The 21,666-nt window shown below is 46.7% G+C and overlaps 2 protein-coding genes across 7 annotated transcripts in view; one reads left to right on the forward strand and one right to left on the reverse strand.

Moving 5' to 3' along the window:
- LOC127635194 (GTP-binding protein Rheb-like) overlaps positions 1 to 21,399 on the forward strand; it is a 21,562-nt gene extending 163 nt beyond the window's left edge. Inside the window, exons 1-8 of one of the 3 annotated variants that reach the window (XM_052115062.1) lie at positions 1 to 162; positions 8,431 to 8,502; positions 12,282 to 12,349; positions 13,607 to 13,689; positions 13,785 to 13,841; positions 15,882 to 15,929; positions 19,613 to 19,694; positions 20,678 to 21,399. The exon at positions 1 to 162 is cut by the window's left edge and continues 152 nt beyond it. In XM_052115062.1, coding sequence (XP_051971022.1) covers positions 111 to 162; positions 8,431 to 8,502; positions 12,282 to 12,349; positions 13,607 to 13,689; positions 13,785 to 13,841; positions 15,882 to 15,929; positions 19,613 to 19,694; positions 20,678 to 20,770 — 555 coding nt within the window. In that variant the 5' untranslated portion in view covers positions 1 to 110 and the 3' untranslated portion in view covers positions 20,771 to 21,399. The remainder of the gene's footprint in view (positions 163 to 8,430; positions 8,503 to 12,281; positions 12,350 to 13,606; positions 13,690 to 13,784; positions 13,842 to 15,881; positions 15,930 to 19,612; positions 19,695 to 20,677) is intronic. The other 2 variants (XM_052115065.1, XM_052115064.1) reach the window with 2 other exon arrangements.
- The window catches only part of LOC127635186 (keratin-associated protein 5-1-like), a 505,876-nt gene that overhangs the window by 437,256 nt on the left and 46,954 nt on the right, over positions 1 to 21,666 (reverse strand). The gene's annotated exons all lie outside the window — the stretch shown is intronic.

The following is a 21,666-nucleotide window of genomic DNA, read 5'->3' on the forward strand; positions in this document are numbered from 1 at the left end:
TATTCCTCAAAGCTTCACGACGCCGAACCGCAGACGCGTTGAGATCAATGTGATCGCGTCTGCTCCCGAAAAACGACCTTTCATGTCGATGTTGTAGGGAGGAAATAAAGATGCCGCAACCGAAATCGCGAAAGATCGCCGTCCTGGGCTACAGATCTGTCGGTAAGTGGCTCGCGCGGACGTGTGCGTCCCTTGTATTTATCATTTGAATCGGGTTTGTTATATTCCCCGTGTGCATGACAGTCGTGCATAGTCGCGTGCTGCATCCCGTTACCGCGTGCATTTAAGCGTTTAAGCGCGAGCTGAATCATGCATGCTTTAAATGCCATTTAACATCCCGAAATACTCCTTAAACATTCATGCATTTAATCCGAAACTTATTGTGCATTGTCTTGATGGTTAGTATGAGTTGAATGCTGTTCTGCAGATGCATGCACACCTTAGTTTCGTGTGAAAGTCTAATACCGCCTTTTAAATGCCACATGTTTGATGTTTTAATGTCTGAATATAAGCTGCATAAGCATCCTACATGCTGGATACAGTTCAGGCCTGTTTCTTTAGAGTAGCTTCGTGCCATCTGGTGATGAGAAAGTCAATTAATCGAGTATACTTTAAAAAATGAAAACTGTCATCAATTACTCATCCTCGTGTTGTTCCAAACCTGTACAAATTCTGTGAGACACAAATGCAGCTCTGGATATAATTAAGAGACCACTGTTGCATTATCAGTTCTATTGTCATTTAGAGCATTTATTTGCAGATAATGGCATGCCCTCTGCCAGTCTTTCACACTGCTGTTGGGTGACTTTATGTGGCACACGCCCACTGTGAAATGTGGTGATCTGGGGGTGCTTCAGGACGGCTGGAATCGGCCAGATTCGTCTTCGTAAAGGATGCATGCATCAAACATATACACGGTTATCATGGAAGAAAACTGGCTTCCTTCTGCTGTGACAATGTTCCCCAACTTTGAGGATTGGTTTCTCCAGCAGGGCAATGCCCCATGCCACACAGACAGCCCAATCTCCAGACCTGAACCCCATTGAACACCTCTGGAATGTGATCAAGAGGACGATGGATGACCACAAGACATTAAACAAAGCCGAGATGCTTGAATTGTTGCACCTGGAGTGGCATAAAGTCACCCAACAGCAGTGTGAGAGACTGGTAGAGGGCATGCCAACAGCAGTGTGAGAGACTGGTAGAGGGCATGCCAACAGCAGTGTGAGAGACTGGCAGAGGGCATGCCAACAGCAGTGTGAGAGACTGGTAGAGGGCATGCCAACAGCAGCAGTGTGAGAGACTGGTAGAGGGAATGCCAACAGCAGTGTGAGAGACTGGTAGAGGGCATGCCAACAGCAGTGTGAGAGACTGGCAGAGGGCATGCCAACAGCAGTGTGAGAGACTGGCAGAGGGCATGCCAACAGCAGTGTGAGAGACCGGCAGAGGGCATGCCAACAGCAGTGTGAGAGACCGGCAGGGGGCATGCCAACAGCAGTGTGAGAGACCGGCAGAGGGCATGCCAACAGCAGTGTGAGAGACCGGCAGAGGGCATGCCAACAGCAGTGTGAGAGACCGGCAGAGGGCATGCCAACAGCATTGTGAGAGACCGGCAGGGGCCATGCCAACAGCAGTGTGAGAGACCGGCAGGGGCATGCCAACAGCAGTGTGAGAGACCGGCAGGGGCATGCCAACAGCAGTGTGAGAGACCGGCAGAGGGCATGCCAACAGCAGTGTGAGAGACCGGCAGAGGGCATGCCAACAGCAGTGTGAGAGACCGGCAGGGGGCATGCCAACAGCAGTGTGAGAGACCGGCAGGGGGCATGCCAACAGCAGTGTGAGAGACCGGCAGGGGGCATGCCAACAGCAGTGTGAGAGACCGGCAGGGGGCATGCCAACAGCAGTGTGAGAGACCGGCGGGGGCATGCCAACAGCAGTGTGAGAGACTGGCAGGGGGCATGCCAACAGCAGTGTGAGAGACCGGCAGGGGCATGCCAACAGCAGTGTGAGAGACCGGCGGGGGGCATGCCAACAGCATTGTGAGAGACCGGCGGGGGGCATGCCAACAGCAGTGTGAGAGACCGGCGGGGGGCATGCCAACAGCAGTGTGAGAGACCGGCAGGGGGCATGCCAACAGCAGTGTGAGAGACCGGCAGGGGGCATGCCAACAGCAGTGTGAGAGACTGGTACTTTATAGAATAGATCAAACTATTAGCACACACACTTAGCAACCAAATTGGCCCGGTTGCTAGGGAGGGTAGAGCCACATGGGGTAACCAAATTGTCCGGTTGCTAGGGAGGGTAGAGTCACATGGGGTAACCAAATTGTCCGGTTGCTAGGGAGGGTAGAGTCACATGGGGAACCTCTTCGTGGCGGTGATTAGTGGTTCTCGCTCTCGGTGGGTCGTGTGGCGAGTTGTGCGTGGATGCCGCGGAGAATAGCGTCCACATGCGCTACGTCTCCATGGTAACGCGCTCAACTAGTCACGTGATAAGATGCGCGGATTGACTGTCTCAGACGCGGAGGCAACTGAGATTCGTCCTCCACCACCCGGATTGAGGCGAGTCACTACGCCACCACGAGGACTTACAGCACATTGGGAATTGGGCGTTCCAAATTGGGGGAATATTCCCTTAATGGGTTTGTGAAATGTTGAATTTGATGTTGAGTTCTCTGAAATCATCGCGACAGGTCGGGTCACCGTTCACTTTCGTTGCCAGGCTAATGTAAGTTCTGGCTAAACTTTTCATTCTGAGCATCTCAATTGGTGTTCCACATTAGAAAGCAAGTCGTACAGGTTCAGAACAGCATGAGGGTGAGTAAATGATGACAGAATCTTTAGGTGAGCTATCCCTTTAAGGCACAAGGATGGAAGGACCGAGTGTGTTTGGACTGACACGGTTTTATCCCACAAGGATACTGATTTTGTCGATTTCTCTTTCGGCAGCAGTAGTTACACGCTGGTTTGCTGAGCCAGTAACTGATGTGTGCAAAGGGTTTCTGGCCAATCACAGCTGAGAGAACGTGCCAACATCACATCAGGACACACGCGAGTTCACTTCAGCCTTTGGAAACGGTTGAATGCATGGAATCATAGTATAATAATTAAATAAGTGTGTTTATATGATTCAGTCATGCTTGAATGATGCTGTCAGATCTGATACGGCTCAGTTCAGGCCTCAGTACGGCAGCCGCTTGTGAACTTTAACCCTTCCATAAAGTGCCTTATATTTTAGCCGTTTGGTTTGTTGAGTGTAACTTGATTAAACTGTCAGTTTTGTGTTCAACGAGACATTTCTGGATTGGAGCTTTGAGTATGTCAATAACATGACTAGCGCATGCTAATGAACGCATGAGCGGTTGATGCATGCATCGCAACAATAAGCAATTATTAATCATTTCCACTAGCGATCGATTTCCTATTGGTTATACGCTCATTAAAGGAATAATTCACCTAAATTAAAATTCAGTCATCCTTTTCTCACATCATGTCGTTCCAAACCAGACTTTTTTTTTTATTTGTTTTCCTGTTGAACAAAAAATTTATATTTTGAAGAATCTTCACGCATATCTCTTCCATACAATGACAGTTATTGACCACATCTGTTAAGCTCCAAAAATGACAAAAGAAAGACCCCTAATAAATGTATTTCAGACGACTATATTCCAAGTCTTCGGAAGCCATACAGTGCGGCACTTTTCAGCGAATCAATAGATCTGGTTTACAAATTGGACTGATTATAAATAAAAACTATTTTGTGGAGCTAAACCGAAATATTTTACTATTGCATAATATATCATATAATATTAATATAATAAAAAATATATATTTATATGTATTTTTTTTTATGAGTTCCAAAAACAACAGTTTAAATGTCAAATTGACAAACTAAAGGAAATCATATATACCTATTTTATTATTAGATTTTTAAATTTGAAGTTAAATATGTCGAAACGACTCATAACGGTGTATTTAAACACACATGCATCATAAGAAATATGACAATTAATCATCAAAGCCCTAATAGAGACAATCGATCTTCGTAATCACAATTATTTGTTTGACAATAAATCGTCGGCTTTTTTTTTTTGGTGGACACCATGATTTTAAAAACCAGATTTGTGGGGTTCTGGGTATCTCAGCAAGTATTGACGCTAGCCCACCTGGAGTCGCGAGTTCGTATCTGAGGGCGTGCTGAGTGACTCAAGCCAGGTCTCCTTAGCAACCAAATTGTCCCGGTTGCTAGGGAGGGTAGAGTCACATGGGGTAACCTCGTGGTCGCTATAATGTGGTTCTCGCTCTCAGTGGGGCGTGTGGTGAGTGACTCCAGTCAGGTCTCCTTAGCAACCAAATTGGCCCGGTTGCTAGGAGAACACCCCCCCCCCCGTCCCCCGTCCCCGTCTAATGGGCTCTGTAGTTATAAACTTTCATTGTATGGGAAAAAAGCTGCCTTAAAAATTCTTCACAACGTCAAGAAAGGAAGTCTCATGTATTTGGAACGACATGAGGGTGAGTAAATGATGACAGAATGGCTTCATGTTTGAATGTCCAGTGCAAATACAGTATTTCTGCGCTGATTACAAACGTCAGCGCTCGCCGTGGGAGGCCTGTTTCCATCTCATGTGTACATTAAGGATCTGGACGTGTCCACATCGATGGTCATTGACTGAACTTCATCTGTGCTGTGTGTTTGAGGTCATTCAGCGGGCGATCGGAACTATATGTTCATTCCTGATGAGTTTGCTCTTGTTTCAGTGTCTATTTATAGAGCTCATGAGGATGCTGGAAATTCGATGCGCTTCCATTAAAACGGAGGGAAGTCTGGTTTGAAACGGGGCTGCTGGGATGGCTAATGGTTTGAATAAACGACTCCAAAGTGGCCTAATGATTCGGGAGACGTTGAGGGTTTTAGAGTCGGCATGGAAATCAAAATTGACCCAGTTTACATTCTTAAAGGAACAGCTCTCCAAAAATGGAAATTCTGTCATCATTTACTCACCCTCATGTTGTTCCAAATCCGTGTGACATTTCAATGTATGGAAACAACATGCAATTAAAGTGAATAGTCATTTAACTAACTATAGTTTCTTTTCAAACAGCTGCGCTGCCATGACGGTAGTTGCACTAAGAAAACTGAAAACGTAAAAAAAAAAATGTTTACACTAATGTTTACTGTAGGGGTCACTTTCACATTTTTCAGCACGAAACTTTCAACGCACGTAGTGACTCGCCTCAATCCAGGTGGTGGAGGACGAATCTCAGTTGCGTCTGAGACAGTCAATCCGCACATCTGATCACGTGGCTTGTTGAGCGCGTTACCATGGAGACTTAGCGCTTGTGGAGGCTTCACGCTATTCTCCGCGGCATTCATGCACAACTCGCCACACGCCCCACCGAGAGCGAGAACCACATTATAGTGACCACGAGGAGGTTACCCCATGTGACTCTACCCTCCCTAGCAACCGGGCCAATTTGGTTACCCCATGTGACTCTACCCTCCCTTGCAACCGGGCCAATTTGGTTACCCCATGTGACTCTACCCTCCCTAGCAACCGGGCCAATTTGGTTACCCCATGTGACTCTACCCTCCCTAGCAACCGGGCCAATTTGGTTACCCCATGTGACTCTACCCTCCCTAGCAACCGGGCCAATTTGGTTACCCCATGTGACTCTACCCTCCCTAGCAACCGGGCCAATTTGGTTACCCCATGTGACTCTACCCTCCCTAGCAACCGGGCCAATTTGGTTACCCCATGTGACTCTACCCTCCCTAGCAACCGGGCCAATTTGGTTACCCCATGTGACTCTACCCTCCCTAGCAACCCTAGCAACTGGGAGAATTTGGTTACCCCATGTGACTCTACCCTCCCTAGCAACCGGGCCAATTTGGTTACCCCATGTGACTCTACCCTCCCTAGCAACTGGGCCAATTTGGTTACCCCATGTGACTCTACCCTCCCTAGCAACTGGGAGAATTTGGTTACCCCATGCAACTCTACCCTCCCTAGCGACCGGGACAATTCGGTTACCCCATGTCACTCTACCCACCCTAGCGACCGGGACAATTCGGTTACCCATGTCACTCTACCCACCCTAGCGACCGGGACAATTCGGTTACCCCATGTGACTCTACCCACCCTAGCAACCGGGACAATTTGGTTGCTAAGGAGACCACTTTCAACAAGTTTTTTTATTTTATTTTCAAGTACTTCAAGCGAGAACTGAGCGCTTTCTGAGTGCTAATACAACTTGTATTATGCGTGACGTTAACGCTAGCTGCACAATTAATCGTATTTTAATTGCGACCACGATTTCTGCCTCTCGCGGTCAATTAAGCATAACTGTATTATAATTTTTTTTATTTTATTCAGTAGGAAATGCTATACATTTTGTTTTTTTTAAATTATGAAACCAAAAGGAATACGTTTTGTCATGAAATTGATATAAGCTGTTACTGTTTGAAATCAAGTTAGCAATTTGTATATACGTCAAGTTAACCTTCATTTCTTTAAGAAGTGGTACTGTCTCTTTAAGATGAGCGGCATTTCAGCGAGCGTCTCACAGAAGTGTTTCGGTTCAGTAGTTTCTTTCCAATTTCTACAGGTATTCAAGTAATTGTATTTCTAAAAGCTGAATACATGCACCTTGTGCGCACCGTGACTATAGCACCCCCCTGTGGTGACTCGCATTCATGTAGTTCACCTTCATAACGAGCTTTTATTTTGACACCGAAAGCGCTGCGGTATTTACTTCACCTTCATAACGGGCTTTTATTTTGACACCGAAAGCGCTGCGGTATTTACTTCACCTTCATAACAGGCTTTTATTTTGACACCAAAAGCGCTGCGGTATTTACTTCACCTTCATAACGGGCTTTTATTTTGACACCGAAAGCGCTGCGGTATTTACTTCAGCTTCATAACGGGCTTTTATTTTGACACCGAAAGCGCTGCGGTATTTACTTCACCTTCATAACAAGCTTTTATTTTGACACCGAAAGCGCTGCGGTATTTACTTCACCTTCATAACAAGCTTTTATTTTGACACCGAAAGCGCTGCGGTATTTACGTCATCTTCATAAGGAGCTTTTATTTTGACACCGAAAGCGCTGCGGTATTTACTTCACCTTCATAACGAGCTTTTATTTTGACACCGAAAGCGCTGCGGTATTTACTTCACCTTCATAACGAGCTTTTATTTTGACATTGAAAGAGCTGCAGTATTTACTTCATAACAAGCTTTTATTTTGACACCGAAAGCGCTGCGGTATTTACGTCATCTTCATAAGGAGCTTTTATTTTGACACCGAAAGCGCTGCGGTATTTACGTCACCTTCATAACAAGCTTTTATTTTGACACCGAAAGCGCTGCGGTATTTACTTCACCTTCATAACAAGCTTTTATTTTGACACCGAAAGCGCTGCGGTATTTACTTCACCTTCATAACAAGCTTTTATTTTGACACCGAAAGCGCTGCGGTATTTACGTCATCTTCATAAGGAGCTTTTATTTTGACACCGAAGCGCCATGGTATTTACTTCACCTTCATAACGAGCTTTTATTTTGACATCGAAAGCTGCGGTATTTACTTCACCTTCATAACGAGCTTTTATTTTGACATTGAAAGAGCTGCAGTATTTACTTCATAACAAGCTTTTATTTTGACACCGAAAGCGCTGCGGTATTTACGTCACCTTCATAAGGAGCTTTTATTTTGACACCGAAAGCGCTGCGGTATTTACGTCACCTTCATAACGGGCTTTTATTTTGACACCGAAAGCGCTGCGGTATTTACTTCATCTTCATAATGAGCTTTTATTTTGACACCGAAAGCGCTGCGGTATTTACTTCACCTTCATAACGAGCTTTTATTTTGACATTGAAAGTGCTGCGGTATTTACTTCATCTTCATAACGAGCTTTTATTTTGACACCGAAAGTGCTGCGGTATTTACTTCAGCTTCATAATGAGGTTTGATATTAAAAAAGTCAGAGCTGAACGCTCATTCCGGAATGTCCTGTGTGAATGAGGCCTCAGATTAACAAATGCTGGATGCAGAGAGGAACTAGCCGTTGTTATAGCAACAGGCTGTAGGGCAAGTGTGTGTGTGTGTGTGTGTGTGTGTGTGTGTGTGTGTGTGTGTCCTGCACTACTATCACTATGGCAGTTTCATTGCAAATGCTCTTTTGAATGGGAATCTGGCAAAAACTGTGTATTCAAAATACATTCACACAGAGAAACTTCTCACGAGCATGTTAAGGGTGAATCTCGTGAAACCTGTGAAGAACGTTCTGGTCTTATAAGAAGGATTTTATCTGAATTAATCATGCATAAACATCACGAATGAAAACGAATAGCATGTCAAGTGTACACACAATAAATATCAATAATTAGTTCACACTTTGACGCCGTTGTGTTTCTGTTTCAGGGAAATCCTCCTTGACGATACAGTTTGTGGAAGGCCAGTTTGTTGACTCCTACGACCCCACTATTGAAAACAGTGAGTGCGGTTTAATCATGGGTCAGGGTTGGGAATCTAAATTGGGAAATTAAGACATTTTCATGATGTTCGTTTCTTTAATATTTCACAAATAATTTCGATTTGCGTGCTGGTTAATTTCCAATGTGCTCCTCGTGGTGGCATAGTGACTCGCCTCAATCGCGCATCTTATCACGTGACTTGTTGAGCGCGTTACCATGGAGACGTAGTGCGTGTGGCGGCTTCACGCTATTCTCCACGATCCACGCACAACTCGCCACACGCCACACGCCCCACCGAGAGCGAGAATCACATTATAGTGACCATGAGGAGGTTACACCATGTGACTCTACCCTCCCTAGCAACCGGGCCCATTTGGTTGCTAAGGAAACCCGGCTGGAGTCACTCAGCACACCCTGGATTCAAACTCACGACTCCAGGTGTTATAGTCAGCGTCTTTACCACTGAGCTACCCAAGTCCCGGGACTAGTTTTGATTAAAGCATCATTAAATCAAGAGGGAAGTATTGCGTGCCTGTTACTGTGTGGTAACTTGCATCAAGACTTTTAAAGTCAATGAGTATTTCACAATAGAGCCATAAAAGCCTTTATTGTAAAAGATTGTGTTGATCATGGCCGCTTGTAGTCATAGGCGAACTAGGCGTGCGTGAGCGTGTGTGAGAGAGAGTGCGCGTGTGAGAGAGAGAGAGCGCGCGTGTGTGAGAGAGCGTGCGAGAGTGAGCTTTTGCGTGCGAGCGTGTGAGCGTGCGTGAGTGAGCGTGCGCGAGAGTGAGCTTTTGCGTGAGAGTGAGCGTGCGAGAGTGAGCTTTTGCGTGAGAGTGAGTGTGCGCGAGAGTGAAAGTGAGCGTGCGAGAGCGAGCTTTTGCGTGAGAGTGAGCGTGCGCGAGAGTGAAAGTGAGCGTGCGCGAGAGTGAGCGTGCGCGAGAGTGAGCTTTTGCGTGCATGAGCGTGCGAGTGTGAGTGAGCTTTTGCATTACTAGTGCGAGAGCGAGCGTGCAAGTACGTGAGTGAGAGGGTGTGAGTGAGCGTGCGAGTGTGTGCGTGAGGGTGAGAGTGAGCGTGCGAGTGTGTGAGAGTGAGAGGGTGAGAGTGAGTGTGCGAATGTGTGAGAGTGAGAGGGTGAGAGTGAGCGTGCAAGTGTGTGCGTGAGAGTGAGAGGGTGAGAGTGAGCGTGCGAGTGTGTGAGAGTGAGAGGGTGTGCGTGAGAGTGAGAGGGTGAGAGTGAGCGTGCGAGTGTGTGAGAGTGAGAGGGTGTGCGTGAGAGTGAGAGGGTGAGAGTGAGCGTGCGAGTGTGTGAGAGTGAGAGGGTGTGCGTGAGAGTGAGCGTGCGTGAGAGTGCGAGTTCGCGAGTGAGAGTGCGCGTGCGAGTGTGAGTGAGCTTTTGCGTTACTAGTGCGAGAGCGACCGTGCAAGTGCGTGAGAGGGTGAGAGTGAGCATGCGAGAGTGAGCTTTTGCGTGTGAGTGTGTGAGCGTGCACGTGCGAGTGTGTGAGGGTGTGAGTGAGCGTGCGAGTGTGTGCGTGAGAGTGAGAGGGTGAGAGTGAGCGTGCGAGTGTGTGAGAGTGAGAGGGTGTGCGTGAGAGTGTGAGTTCGCGAGTGAGAGTGCGAGTGTGAGTGAGCTTTTGCGTTACTAGTGCGAGAGCGACCGTGCAAGTGCGTGAGAGGGTGAGAGTGAGTGTGTGAGCGTGCACGTGCGAGTGTGTGAGCGTGCGAGTGTGTGAGTGAGAGTGAGAATGCGAGTTCGCGAGTGAGAGTGTGCATGCGAGTGTGAGTGAGCTTTTGCGTTACTAGTGCGAGAGCGAGCGTGCAAGTGCGTGAGAGGGTGAGAGTGAGCATGCGAGAGTGAGCTTTTGCGTGTGAGTGTGTGAGCGTGCACGTGCGAGTGTGTGAGCGTGCACGTGCGAGTGTGTGAGCGTGAGCGTGCGAGAGTGAGAGTGAGCGTGCGAGAGTGAGAGTGAGCTTTTGCGCGAGAGTGAGTGAGAGTGAGCGTGCGAGAGTGAGAGTGAGCTTTTGCGCGAGAGTGAGTGAGAGTGAGCGTGCGAGAGTGAGAGTGAGCGTGCGAGAGTGAGAGTGAGCTTTTGCATGCGAGTGTGTGAGCGTGCAAGAGTGAGTGAGTGCATGCACGTGCGAGTGGGTGAGAGCGAGCGTGCGAGAGTGAGTGAGTGTGCATGCACGTGCGAGTGTGAGAGTGAGCTTTTGCGTGCGAGAGTGAGCATGCGAGAGCGAGCTTTTGCATGCTAGTGTGTGAGCGTGCGAGAGCGAGCGTGCGAGAGCAAGCATGCACGTGCGAGTGTGTGTGTTGTCACGACTGGCTCGTTACAAGCCGCAACATAAAAAGAGGAATCTGACAACAGGTCTTAGTAAACTCAAAAGAGAATTGTTTTATTGTCAGTAAAGCATAAACCACCACAACCGTGGATGGTAACATGGGTCTAGGGTTAACAAAGGGAAAACACAGCATTAGCAAATAATATAACTATAACAAAACTTTACGCTACACAGTAAGAAAAGCATACGAAAGAAACGAGGATAAATCGAAGAGGTCTCACTGGGCCAGCCACTCCTAAGACATGGAGCTATCCCAATGAGCACTTGAGCAAATAACACACAGCATTTTATATCAGTACTAATTATCAATTAGCATGGGGAGAACCAATTGAATCACACGACTCAGGGACGTCACGAGTGAGCGTGCGAGAGAGAGTGTGTGTGTGATGCAAAAGTTCACTCTCGTTTGCTTTATTGTCATCGTCTAGCTGCAGTTGTGTGACAGATCTGTTGTCAGCTCTGCAGGAAGGACAGGTGTATTTATGTGGTTCTGCGCTACATGTATGGCAGCAGCAGTATGCATGTGACAGTAATGCGCGTGCGCTTCATCAGCAGATTCCCTGCGCATTACGGATGCAGTGATGCTGCATTCATGCACCAGTTTACATGCAGCACATCAGGTCACAGTGACTTTGAGGAAGTTCTGATGAGCTGATAGGAGGTTCGTAGCAGCTGTCTCGCCTACACAGTGAGCTCAGGATTGGAGATGTTTAGCAGAATGTCCAGAATGCTGTTTTACATATTGGTGACTGAGTCTGAAAAATAAACACCTTAAAAATCTCTTTAATCTCCATTCAGATATGGTGCAACAAGCTGAACATATCCAAGCGTAAATGAGATTTGAGAGTTGCAGGAGGTTCAGATTTTCAGTGAATAATGACTTAATTATGAGTGTATTCCTCACACATATTCACGTTTCATATGAACTACTTTTATCAAGCATTTAAAGGGGTTGTATGTCTCTTTGGAGCTTGACAGCTTGTCCTTTTGTGTTAAAGGGGTTTGATTTTAATCTGGCAGCCCCGGTTCTGCTGAGAAGTGGCTTCATTAGAGATGATCAATGGCCACTTGCTAATTCAGCTTTAGTTTTGTGAGGGTGTGATTTGCTCTCAATGAGTCGTCAGGCTTGATGAATGACGTTAGTTACACACCCAAGCTTCCTCCGCTGGAAAGAGCCGTTTGGATGCATCGGTAATCTTTAAAAGGTGACGCCGATCGATCGGCCAATATTTGATTGTTTTGAGATCTGCATCGACCCATAACTGTTCCCCATGTGTCAGTTCTCATATATATCCTATTCTGCCTACTTATGCATATGCCATTGCATTCATGTGTAACATTATCCGTGTGGAGTTAATGTTGGTGTATTGATTGGAGCTGCAGACTCACTCGCTCATTGTCTTTATACGCGTCTCTGTCTCCTCTCATTTGTTCTCTGTTCTTCCTCTGCAGCATTTACTAAAACGATCACAGTGAACGGTCAGGAGTATCACCTGCAGCTAGTGGACACAGCTGGACAGGTGAGAGCGATTCGTTTACTGCAGTACGAGATGTTATATGAGTCTCAGGAGTCCCGAGAATGTGTGTGTGAAGTTTTAGCTCATAATACCCGACGGATCATTTATTATATCATGTTATAAACGCCTCTTTTTAGGTGGAATCAAAAACATGCTGATTTTGTGTGTGTCTCTTTAAATGCAAATGAGCTGCTGCACCCCGCCCCCTGGATGTGGGCTGTGCCTTTACAGCTCGTGAGCTGTTTAAGTGAGAAATAATATTAATATGCTTGTATTTTACAACATGTGATGCACTGAACTATAAGCCTATAAGCCGCACATTTTACGGTAGTTATTTACATGAGGTGCGTTCACATACAATTCCGCCTCGTATTGCCTCGTGCGAGTTTGACCGTTGGATTCTAAATGCGTTGTAGGTGAACGCACCATTAGTCCAAATGCGATTTCGCGTATTCGAGTTGCGCCATTAGCTTCATTCGCGCAGCTTGGCGTGAATTTGCATCTTTGCATTGACTTTGTATGTAATCGCGCCGCGCGTTGTAGGTGAACGCACCATTAGTCCAAATGTGCCCCTTTTTAAAAAATGTTTTAGCGATTTCGCGTATTCGAGTTGCGCCATTAGCTTCATTCGCGCAGCTCAGCGTGAATTCGCATCTATTCGCATCGACTTTACATATAAACACGTCACACGTTATAGGTGAACGCACCATTAGTCCAAATGTGGCACTTTTTAATTTTTTTTTACCGTATTCGAGTTGCGCCATTAGCTTCATTCGCGCAGCTCGCCGTGAATTCGCATCTTTACATTGACGTTGTATGTAATCACGTTGCGCGTTGTAGGTGAACGCACCATTAGTCCATATGTTACACTTTTTTTTAATTTTTTTTTTAACCGATTTCACGTATTCGAGATGCGCCATTAGCTTCATTCGCACAGCTCGGTGTGAATTTGCATCTATTCGCATCTTTGCGTTGACGTTGTATGTAATCACGTCGCGCATTTGTAGGTGAACGCACCATCACAGGTAACCAAGTGTTTCTCAATTAAGTAAATATTGCTTTAAGTTTTGCAATGATTTAAGGAAACATATTAGGTGTTTTGAACTACTGTGTTATGCAAAATTCTCAATATTTTTTCAGTTTGAGGGTCAGACTTTTGTCTTTGATAGAAACATTTAGTCTTGAGTGCTTTTATTTAGTAATTTGTAGAAGTCAACGTAACATCATTTGATTCTGAAGTTTGATTCGTTGTTTTTGCAGGATGAATACTCAATTTTCCCACAGACGTACTCCATAGACATCAACGGTTACATTTTGGTGTATTCCGTCACGTCAAATAAAAGGTGAGATTGTATCATTTAGTGTGTCGTTTAGTTTAATTTCACCAGTGCCACTCAATTACCTGTTCATTTGTAAATATTGTCTCTTTACTTTGCAGTTTTGAAGTAGTAAAAGTTATCCATGAAAAGTTGTTGGATATGGTGGGAAAAGTACAGTAAGTATTTCTATATGTTCTTATTATTCATCATTTGCAAAGCTCAATAATTGAGGGAGACTGACTGAAATCAAGAGAATAACTGCTTCATAAAGTTGTTTTGATAGTTAAGATGCTTTTGGGATTTTGAAGTCAACGTGAAATGGTGTTCATGGGGCGGCTGTGGCGCAGGTGGTAGAGCGGGTCGTCCAACAATCACAGGGTTGGCAGTTTGATTCCCGGCCCACATGACTCCACATGCCGAAGTGTCCTTGGGCAAGACACTGAACCCCCAAGTTGCTCCCAATGGCACGCTAGCACCTAGCATGGCGTTCCCGTCATTTGCGAGTGAATGAGACGCAGTTAAGAAAGTAAATTAGGGGGAGCCTGGCTACCACACCTGGAGTTCACTAGTTCGACTCCCAGGACATGCTGAGTGACTCCAGTCAGGTCTCCTTAGCAACCAAATTGACCCGGTTGCTAGGGAGGGTAGAGTCACATGGGGTAACCTCCTCATAGTCTCTTATGTTGTTCGCTCTCGGTGGGGTGCGTGGTGAGTTGTGCGTAGATGCCGCGGGCCTCCACGTGCTAAGTCTCCACGGTAACGAAGTCACGTGATAAGAGGCGCGGATTGGCGGTCTCAGACGCAGAGGCAACTGAGATTCGTCCTCCTCCACCCGGATTGAGGCGAGTCACTACGCCACCATGAGGACTCGGAGGGCATTGGAAATTGGGCGTTCCATCTATCCATCCATCCATCTTCAACTGCTTATCTGAAGTCGGGTCGTGGGGGCATCTGCTCCAGCAGGGGTCCCAAACTTCCCTATCCCGAGCCACATTAACCAGCTCTGACTGGGGGACCCCGAGGCGTTCCCAGGCCAGTTTGGATATATAATCTCTCCACCTAATCCTGGGTCTTCCCCGAGGCCTCCTCCCAGCTGGATGTGCCTGAAACACCTCCCTAGGGAGGCGGCCAGGGGACATCCTTACCAGATGCCCAAACCACCTCAACTGACTCCTTTCGACGCAAAGGAGCAGCGGCTCTACTTCGAGCTCCTCACGGATGACTGAGCTCCTCACCCTATCTCTAAGGGAGAAGCCCGCCACCCTTCTGAGGAAGCCCATTTCGGCTGCTTGTACTCGCGACCTAGTTCTTTCGGTCATGACCCAGCCTTCATGACCATAGGTGAGGGTAGGAACGAAAACTGACTGGTAGATCGAGAGCTTTGCCTTTCGGCTCAGCTCTCTTTTCGTGACAACGGTGCGATAGAGCGAGTGCAATACCGCCCCCGCTGCCCCGATTCTCCGGCCAACCTCCCACTCCATCGTCCCCTCACTCGTGAACAAGACCCCGAGGTACTTGAACTCCACTTGGGGCAATACCTCCTTCCCTACCCGGAGTACGAACTTGGGCATTCCAAATTGGGGGGAAAAATGGTAAATAAGGTCAAATTCATGTTGACTTCAATATTAAACGGTGTGGCGGGGTGAGTAAGAGACAGACAGTGGGTGTGGCGTCCAGCCTTCGAGAGGCATTTATTGGAAATAATAAAAGTAAAATGTCCAGGGGGGGATAGTGTTCATAATAAAGGGGGAGTCTGGCATCCTCACGGTGAGACGGGGCTCCGTGAAGGATGAAGTAGTGTCTTTGGAATGGCCCAGGCATGAGCTGGATCCGTACACGCTCCCTGCCAGGGTCCACGGTGCGAGGGCCGGTGGCGTCCTTGGTGGCCTGACTTCACAGACCCGCGGAAGGTGAGATGGGAAGGCGGCCCGGCCTCTAGCCCATCGTCCGCGACGTGTGCTGTTCTCCCCCGGCGACTCGTTTGATCCATCCAGGGGTCCGAGGAGCGGGTCCGTGGAGCGAGTCCTGCAGCGCATCCACTCGTACGAACCCTCCCAGCTCTGGGCCTGGCTGAAGGGCGGATCGTTCCGCCACAACGGTCAATTATAAAAGCTGAAAAAGTCAAACTTTGGACCCCTTTCGGAGTCTATTTTTAATTGGTTAAATCTGTTATAAATGTTCAGATGTAACATAAGAATGTCCCTTTTCTCTTTTAGAGTACCCATAATGCTGGTGGGCAATAAGAAAGACCTCCACATGGAACGGTACGTGACATAGTAAGACGTGTAAATTCGCAATAAACAGATGTATCGGTTTTACCTGAGGGATTTAGGATGTAAAGGTTGTGACTGTTTATAGATCTGTAAAGTGTAATTGGAGGCAGATTAAATAGCATCAAACTTTAGTGTGACTTTGTTTGTTTTGATGGCGTCTGTTCATATGAGCAGCATGAGAATTCATCTCCCACAATTCCTGAAACTCCTGTCTCACTGTAACCTTTGAACTCTGAACGCTTGGAACCGGAGGACCGCATCTCTCTCACGTCTGTCTGTGAGTGTGTATATGTTTGTGTGTGTATGGGTTGTTCAAACATAGTATGTTCATGAACTTTGGCACGAGCCTCTGCTGACGGCGCACGCATCAGAGCGCTTCAGAAGTGCTTCACGTGCTCTTTCGGACCGGAGCTGCTCTGGTTGACGTCCGCGGTGCAGCTCAATGACGCTCAGAGTTCAACTGAATGACACACAAACGTGCCGTTTATATATTCGCTTAAAATTCCCTTATTTGGGCAGTAAAATGTGATTGGAATTTGAAGTGCACAATAATCGCAGTTGTCTCAAATAACCGCGATCAGGGCCTATAATTTAGTCCTCGTGGTGGCGCGGTTACTAGCCTCAATCCGTGTGGCGGAGGACGAGTCTCAGTTGCCTCCGCGTCTGAGACCGTAAATCGGCGCATCTGATCACGTGACTTGTTGTGCATGACACCGCGGAGACTCACAGCATGTGGAGGCTCATGCTACTCTCCACGATCCACACACAACTCGCCACACGCCCCATTGAGAGCGAGAACCACTAATTGCCACCACGAGGAGGTTACCCCATGTGACTCTACCCTCCCTAGCAACCGGGCCAATTTGGTTGCTAAGGAGACTAACAGCATGTGGAGGCTCATGCTACTCTCCACGATCCACACACAACTCACCACACGCCCCATTGAGAGCGCGAACCACTAATCACCACCACGAGGAGGTTACCCCATGTGACTCTACCCTCCATAGCAACCAGGCCAATTTGGTTGCTAAGGAGACTAACAGCATGTGGAGGCTCATGCTACTCTCCACGATCCACACACAACTCACCACATGCCCCATTGAGAGCGAGAACCACTAATCACCACCACGAGGAGGTTACCCCATGTGACTCTACCCTCCCTAGCAACCGGGCCAATTTGGTTGCTAAGGAGACTCACAGCAGTTGGGGGCTCATGCTACTCTCCATGATCCACACACAACTCACTGCACGCCCAATTGAGAGCGAGAACCACTAATCACCACCACGAGGAGGTTACCCCATGTGACTCTACCCTCCCTAGCAACCAGGCCAATTTGGTTGCTAAGGAGACTCACAGCATTTGGGGGCTCATGCTACTCTCCACGATCCACACACAACTCACCACACGCCCCATTGAGAGAACCACTAATCACCACCACGAGGAGGTTACCCCATGTGACTCTACCCTCCCTAGCAACCGGCCCAATTTGGTTGCTAAGGAGACCCGGCTAGAGTCACTCGTGATGCTAATATTTAAAAGTCTTTAAGTTAATATTTCAGACATCAGACGTTGGAGCCGAGAATAAACAGGAAATGGTTTATAAATGAAGAGGTTTGTTTTATGCTTTGCTTACGGATGCAACATTAACATTTAAAAATCTCGTGAAAGTAAACCTTATTTATCATCATATAGACGTTTCATATCATATTTGTTGCCTCTCTTGGATTAAAAACAGTGTGAACATTTGTCAAGCTTTATTGCTATTCTTCATCAGCAGTACACAATATAGAAAATAATGCTAACTATATTCTACAGTAAACATGCGTGTGTGTGTGTGTGTGTGTGTGTGTGTGTGTGTGTGTGTGTGTGTGTGCACATGCATTAGAGTTCTGTCAATAGTCCTTATATACCAGCTCGAACTGTCTGTCTCTCTTTCCGGGCGCAGATATAAACCACACCACAGGACATCAGTGAACTCTTCCGTCACTGCTTGAAGCAATATCTGACTGAACATATTGACTGAAGTTAATATTACCGCCAGTGCAAAAAGGACGACAACAACAAAAAACCACCATAAAAGAGACATAAAAGTAGTCTGTAATGGGGCTTTTCCACGGCACGGTACAGCTCGACTGGACTCTGCTCGCTTTTTGGGGGTTCCACTGTGGATAGTAGCTAGTACCACCTCAGTCGAGGTTCTAAGCGAGCCGAGCCGATACTAAATGTGACGTCAAAATCCTGCAGATCACTGATTGGTCGGGGAGAATCGTCCAGCATCACTGGATTTCCGACACGCGACATCAAGCCGCTAGTTTTAAAGTTAGCAACAGCGATAGCAGTATCATTTGTTCACAGGACTTTCGAATTGTGTCAAAAGAAATGGCTGTGTGCAAAATCACGCCATGGCCAATAAACGAGGTGCAGACGTTCCTCTCGTTAGCGATGAATGAACACCGCACACGGCTCCTACCGGACCGACCAACAGTGTAGCGAAACGTTAAATAAACCGTAAGTGACGACAGAACCATCAAGGAAAAGTGGAAGTGGTTCGACCAAACGGACGCTATCTAGACCGGCGAGCAATGGGAGGGAGAGTGCGCTGGACCCGGACACAGCGTTGTTGGAATTCACGATGGAGGCAGTTGTCCTGACCGCTTATGGTAGTCGGCTAGGAGACACTTCTCCCCTCGCGGCCGGGCTCCTCCATCCCCGTCGCTTGAAAGCTTTATTTAGTTGAGCAGCTACTGGAAGCTTCTAAAGCAACCAGCCCAATTTAACTGTTACACTTGTGTAAAATCACCATCAACAACGGCTTTATGCAGCACAGTGAGCTAGCAGCTAACAGCTAGCGCTCGTGTCACGTTTAAGATGATGTAGTGGCGTAACTATGACGATCAGCCTATAATCTGCCCATGTTGAGGCGGCACTAATGCAGTGGAAAAGTGCCAATAGATGGTGTCCATTATTAAACCTCTTCAACTCTGTGTACCCGGTACCAGGTCAGTGGGCGTGGCCAGGAGTGTCTAAACATGTAGGATTACAAAATAAGAGTCCCCAGATCCACAAGTCCGGCCATATATGAGGTATCCTATAAAAGCGTAGAATCTGAACGTTTCACCGAATACTATCACTTTTGCACTTGTTACAAAAATTAATAAAATAAGACCTGAAAACCTTCATGTCGCAAATGAGCAGCACCTTTCGGTAATGATGCAGAAATATAAATATACATTTTTCACATAGCGCTTATATAGGCATGTCATATATCAAATGAAAGCTCTCATTCTCAGGAATGTGAATGGGTAGCTTATTTTGATGTCCTAACGTCTAAAGTATCATTGAGTGGTGGTGTAGTGGGCTAAAGCACATAACTGGTAATCAGGAGGTTGCTGGTTCTATCCCCACAGTCACCACCATTGTGTCCTTGAGTAAGGCACTTAACTCCACGTTGCTCCGGGGGGATTGTCCCTGTAATAAGGGCACTGTAAGTCGCTTTGGATAAAAGCGTCTGCCAAGTGCATAAATGTAAATGTATCATGAAGTGAATGCGTTAGTGCTCAGACGACTTAGAGCGCCACCTACCATTCAGATCAATGAAATGACATTTTGCATGCTCACAAACTTCAATCTGCACCACTGTCTGACTTCTATTGCATCTCTGCTTTTCTCTCAGTGTTATCAGTTGTGAAGAGGGTAAAGCATTGGCAGAATTGTGGAATGCAGCGTTCATGGAGTCTTCGGCGAAAGAGAACCAGGTAATGAGACGTCTTCTTCCGAAATGGGCTAATGTCTGTATTTTATGTCTATTTTGCTTGTATATTAAATCAATTCTCTACCAGCTAATGCTGTTATATACGGGACCTTCTAACTTGTCCTCCGGCCCCTGGTGGACAGAACGCCCTGCCACGTTCTCGGGGAACAGAAGGGGTCTCTCCCGCTCCAGGTGGTTGGCGGTCATCACGACCCCGCCGCGTTTAGTGGCTGTTAGGGGTCTCCTCCCACCCCTGGCAGTGGTCCTGACCGCTCATGGTAGTCGGCTAGGAGCCCCTTCTCTCCTCGCGGTCGGCAGTCTTCACGACCCTGCCGCGTTAATAGCTGTTAGGGGTCTTCTCCCACCCCGGGCAGTGGTCCTGACCGCTCATGGTAATCGGCTAGGAGCCCCTTCTCCCCTCGCGGTCAGCGGCCGGGCTCCTCCTTCCCCCGTCGATGGCCGCGGCTGCTCCGTTGGGGTGGATGGTAGTGGCGAGGACTCTTCTACGGCGCATCCCTCCTCCTCCTCCTCCCCGTTTTTCGGCACCACCTCCACCATGCCAGTCACAGTTTAGATTTTTTAAATGTACATATCCATGCATTACATCAATAAATATGATCTTAAATTGCATACATTATATTTTGTTTCATGTTTATTGGTTAATTGTTCATTTCCGAGTATTAATATTGCTTCGTAGAACACATGCTAAAAACTGGTACCGTCTCTTTAAGAAAAGCGGCAGTTCTGTAAATGAGTGCATATTAATGAGAGCGGACTCAAATGACCAGCCAGTGACACATCATAGACTTTTTTGTTGCATAGCACAAAATTTGGTCTCATATGAGAGTGATTTACTCGCTTTGTTTCCCAAAATTTGCATAAAAATGCATGTAAGCCCAGCTAATGAGAGCAGGAACATCGTGTTTCGAGAATTAAATGGGATGAATTTCATGTTGATAAACGGCGCAATGAATCTGTTTGTTTCAGACTGCTGTCGAGGTGTTTAAAAGGGTAATCCTGGAAGCAGAGCGGATGGACGGTGGCGCTCCACAGGGTCGGACGACCTGCTCCGTGATGTAGATGACCACGCCCCTCCAGCTCTGGCCCCGCCCCTCTCCCACAGCTTGTCCCGCCCACTGGAGAACAAGCACAAACCTTTCTAGCAAGCATGCTTGTTTCTACCTGGTGTTTGTGGTTAAATAAGCAGCTGTGATTTAGTTTTTTGGCTTTGAGATGATTTGAACAGGGTTAAATAAACTTTGTATGAAATGTTTGCTAGAAAAGTCTGTTTACAAATGCCCGCCTGGCCCCGCCCACAGCACTGGACACTGGGATATCCCTCTACTTGAAGTGGCTCAATGCCTGTTTTCCTCCATAGAAATGTTGGCTTTTTCTTTTCAAACCTTTTATACGTCACTTTCATTTTAACTTGTCCAGTCGAGTGTGATTCGTTTTATTATTATTATTATTATTATTATTATTATTATTTTGGAAGAAAGTGTTATATGAATAACCTACATCCTCTCTGCTTCATGTGTTCAGCGTCTTCAGCTTTTTGTTTTCATGCATCTATTTTCTACCTCTCTGTCCCGTTTGTATTGTTTCTTAAAACCGTAATTATGGCCAATCAAGTTGCAGCATTCACTCATTCTGTACTGAATGTTGAACTTTTTTGATTGTAAAATCATTAAACGCAGCATTTTGTTTCACTATCTCTGGAGTCTTTCTTATATTGGAAAACAAGCCCAAATCATAAATGTATATAATGGGGCGAAGACTGTCACCTTTCTGTCCACTTCAATCCATCTTTAACTTAAACTCTCTTATTAATAAAGCTGCGAATTGCCAATTTACTTGCAACGTGACGCATATATTATGATTCAATAAGTCACGAGTCATCACGTTATAATCAAGCTGCATTAAGTGTTAAATATAACCGCATTGAAGATGTAATGCGTTAAATATAACCGCATTGA

Source organism: Xyrauchen texanus, chromosome 42 (genome assembly GCF_025860055.1).
Source record: "Xyrauchen texanus isolate HMW12.3.18 chromosome 42, RBS_HiC_50CHRs, whole genome shotgun sequence".
Taxonomy (NCBI): domain Eukaryota; kingdom Metazoa; phylum Chordata; class Actinopteri; order Cypriniformes; family Catostomidae; genus Xyrauchen; species Xyrauchen texanus.